Raw genomic sequence first — 3,919 nt, forward strand, 5'->3', positions numbered from 1 at the left:
TGGTGATTAGTACAGAGCAATATTCTATCCAACCCCCGGACACTGGTCAATTCTGCTTAAATCATTAGATTAGCATCATTATGAAAATGACTTATACAATAATGGCAATGAAATCTGAGCTGAGCGAACCACATGGCCAACCCTTATTAGATGCAACCATCCATAATCGACATTTTAGCTGGTAATAAAGTGGCACATGACGTGCACAACATGCCTGCCTCAAAGGTTTTTTCAGTTGTATCATGAACACGACAGACTCCTTTGTAACTGTTTCAGTTCAGATAAACCAGTTGTATCATGAACAAGACAGACACCTTTATATCTGTTTCAGAGACATTTTAACTTTTGACAGTTCGGAATGCCTGACAATGCACATGAAAGAGACGGGAGTAGTAACTGGGGAGGTCATCCTTTGCAAAATAGCAGGCTGGCAATGCACATGAAAGACACGGGAGTAGTAACTGGGGAGATCATCCTTTGCAAAATAGCAGGCTGGCAAGCAAATTTAGATAGAGAAGACCATGGCAAGCAAGGCCACCATGGATACAGCTGCAGCCTGTAAGCAAGTGTCAAATGGGCGTAGAAATCAGACAGGCAGCTGCAAAATGTTCCAGGGGAAGCAACGAGTTACAACATAAAAGGTGCAAGGGATGTAATCCACGTAGGTCTGGCCACAAGACTACATTATATAGAACGAAGAGCCTACCGACGCCGAAGGAGCTCTTCTGCTACCTTGGAGAACACAGCTATGGCGTTGGTCATGGCATTAGCAATGGTGAAGCTGGCTTCTCGGAAGGACGCTAGTTTCTCCCGCTCGAGAGCCAGAAGCTCCTTGTGCCTGGCATCTTTCCGATCCTCGATGTAGGTCAAAAACTCCACACTGCGTTCACAATCCCCGAGGCCGGTGTTTTCACTGGTAGCTCCTTTGTCATCTCTACCCTCTGAGGGACTAGCCCTGGCAGCTTCACCATTCTGGGCTGATCTGTGGAAAGCAGCATCATGCATGTAAGCGACGGGCACCCTCAGCGTCTGTGCATTCTTCTCTTCGTACATGTAACCAGCTGCAGCACGCCCATTCGATCTGCCTGCAGCCATCGCTGGTATGTCCTCTTCTGTCGAGGAATTGTTTCTTGACTCGGGCTCAACGTCGCGTGTTGCAGCAGCAGTAGCAGCAGCAGCAGCTGCTGCTGCTGTTGCTCTAAATTCTGGTGTTCTCTCTACCACTCTCCTTTTCCTCCTCCTCCTCGGGGCTGCAGCCAAGTGCCTGCTCACCAATTCAGCCACAGCAACACCCTCCTCCCAAGGCTTCGCCGTAGTACCGTCTTCCTCCCCCCCATTTGCACAGTTTGCCACCCCAACAGCGCTCACTGGCGCTTCCGAGAATTTCTTCTCTCTGGCCTCCCTCTTCAGACCGCTCAGGCCTCCCTTGGTTGGCTTGTTCGCCAAGATGCACCCGATTCGCTGATAGACCTCCAGATCCATGTTGCTCGGCAGGAGCTTCGCCTTCCTCTCCGAACTGTCCATGTCAAAATACGACTGTCCCCCGTCACCCTTCTGCTCCTCGTACTCTTTGATCTTGCGAAAGTCCGGTAGCATGTTGTCCCACTTGAAGCGACACTGCTCCTTCGAGCGCTGCACAGCTTTTGTTCGACAGTAATCCGACACGAATTTCCACTTATCGTCGGCCGTGAGGACGCTCCGCCTCGATCCAGAAAATATGTCCTGCTCTTTCCGCTTAGCTTCCAGCAAAACAAGAATCTCGCTCGGTGTCCAGTTGCCTTGCCGGTACACTCGCTCCTCGTTGGCGCTAGAGTAATGTGTTGAGTCCTCTTGTTTGCACTGCTCGACTTGCGGCTCCGTTCGCGGTTCTACCTGTGCGGGGCTCTTTGAATCCGTTTCGTTTGAAAATGGCGCCTTCGAGTCTTCACCGGCTATGTCGTCTGTCATGGTACCATTAAGGACGACAACCAAATTCCCTGGATGGCGGGAAGCTTCTTCTTGATCTTGTGGCATTGCAGTCGAGATAACGTTAGCGTCGCTGCTCGACCTCCAGCAGACAGGCTCCCCTTTCGTTCCACCTGGAGCCCAGTTTGTCCTTTTCAGACCCTAGAAAGAGGACCTACTCTCTCTTTAGTACACACTCGTACGCAAGGAAGAGTTTTACGCAATACGAGCCACAATGCAGGGCGTGGGGGAACGGAAAACTCTCGCGCGCGCCTCCAACTTTTTCTCTACGCGAAAACTGCGATAGCAAGATTGGAAAGAAGAGACGAAGCGAAGAAACGGAAGGGGCGGGTAAAGAGGGAGGGGGGGGGGGGAGAAGGCAGACCTTCCTCCGGGGGCAAGACGCGCTTCTTCCTGAGTCGCATGCTGGGGGAGGGAGGGGGGGAAGAAAAAAGGTATGGGGGGAAGGATGGAAGGAAGGAGGGGGATCTAGGGGAGGAAAGGAGGGATAATTGGAGGCAAAGAGAGGGATTGAGGTAGAAGAAGAGGCTATGGAGATGGAAGCTTGGCGATGGAGATGGAGAGTTTCAGAAGGCTGGCTATGGCGAGCTTGAAGCTTCAACAGAAAGCTGGCTATGGCGATGGCGAGCTTCAGAAACCTCAATACTAATAAAATTCTCAACCTTCTAACATCAGAAAGAAGACGATCCTCATTACCGGCGCAGCCAGTCTCCCCCCTCCACGTGCCGGTCTCCCCCATCTTAGCCGTCCGTTCCCCCCCATCCCACGGCCCCTACTTTTTCAACCTCCTAAAATTAGTCCTTCTTCTTCTTATTATTCTTTTATCGCCCCAAAATTAGTTCCTATTTTCGTTTTATATTATTATTATTTTAATCGCATTTGGATTTTCTAAAATTAGTCCTTATTATTATTATTATTATTATTATTTTATTGCTTTCTTCGAATGTCCTAAATTTTCTAAAATTAGTTGTTGCCTTTATTATTCGCTTTGCTTGCTATAGCATGAGCGTTGCCCCAAATAGATTTTCTTTTTAATATATATATATATATAAAATTCGATTTTGTATTTTGACCAAATCAATAAAACGGTTTGATAATTAGTAGATAATGCCCCAACTAAAGAAGCGGTTCAGAATCCTCTTTAAAGTCCCAACCTTCAAATTTAAAGCCCCCTATTTAAGAATTTGCTAACCCCATTATCTTTTCCTCATCTCTATCTTAAAAGAATCGTCCCTTTTTTTATAACGTATTCATATTTGTCTCTAACCCATTATTTTGTACCCTTATACATGATTAGGATGAACGAGAGAGTATCACATGCGTCGCTAAAAAATCACAACATATAGCGTGCCATGTGCCTCCCTCAAAGTTCCACATCATTGAAGGTATCTACAAGAATTATGATAATCAGGATGCCATGTGCCGCGTCCACCCCCATGATTGAAGGAACTTCGAAGCACCTTTGTGATAGGCTAGAGCTTGATTTGAATTTCATCGGTTTTAATGAAAACCGCTATCTTGGTATAAGCCCTTCAAGTAAGTAGAGAGATTTGTTGTGTCTCTTCACATGGATACATGTGTGAATGTGAGAAGAGGTTGCAACTCCACGTGATCACTCTAACCAAAGCATACTTGCTTACGATTTCCCAACTCATCAAATTCAAACGGGTTTACTTTATGTATGATATCCATCGAGGAGATAAGTTAGCTATAGTCCATTCATCTTGTTCACTCCCACATTCTACATTAAAAAGTTTCCTAACTACTAGCGAATGAGTGTACACAATCAAATGGAAATCTTGTGACTCCATAAGCTTGGTAAAGTAAATAATGGTAAATAAAATGGGTTAATACACAAAAGAAATTACTATTGTATAACAAGGTATGTATTTATGACAGGCAAGCATTTGTCATAAATATGTATCCACGCAAGGATTAGACATTCACACAATCA

At 46.2% G+C, this 3,919-nt stretch overlaps 1 protein-coding gene across 1 annotated transcript; it reads right to left on the bottom strand.

The window, feature by feature from the left end:
• Nucleotides 1-308: 308 nt before the first annotated feature.
• On the bottom strand, nucleotides 309-2,572 carry LOC147903451 (uncharacterized). Its single transcript, XM_087372887.1, has 2 exons — nucleotides 2,330-2,572; nucleotides 309-2,078 (listed from the first exon to the last, which is right to left on the bottom strand). Exons 1-2 carry the CDS (start codon nucleotides 2,367-2,369, stop codon nucleotides 703-705), a joined length of 1,416 nt encoding a protein of 471 aa, XP_087229013.1. The 5' UTR covers nucleotides 2,370-2,572; the 3' UTR covers nucleotides 309-702.
• Nucleotides 2,573-3,919: the final 1,347 nt, after the last annotated feature.

This window comes from Dipteris shenzhenensis, chromosome 3 (assembly GCF_047967505.1).
Source record: "Dipteris shenzhenensis isolate YYH24624 ecotype China chromosome 3, Dip_SZ_1.0, whole genome shotgun sequence".
In the NCBI taxonomy this organism is placed as follows: domain Eukaryota; kingdom Viridiplantae; phylum Streptophyta; class Polypodiopsida; order Gleicheniales; family Dipteridaceae; genus Dipteris; species Dipteris shenzhenensis.

Bases quoted from the DNA above. Each gene is read 5' to 3' on its own strand.
- LOC147903451 (XM_087372887.1), bottom strand. From the start codon at position 2,369: ATGCGACTCAGGAAGAAGCGCGTCTTGCCCCCGGAGGAAG. The intron at 2,079-2,329 runs GTCTGCCTTCTC...ACTGGGCTCCAG, and splicing joins CGTCTTGCCCCCGGAGGAAG to GTGGAACGAAAGGGGAGCCT.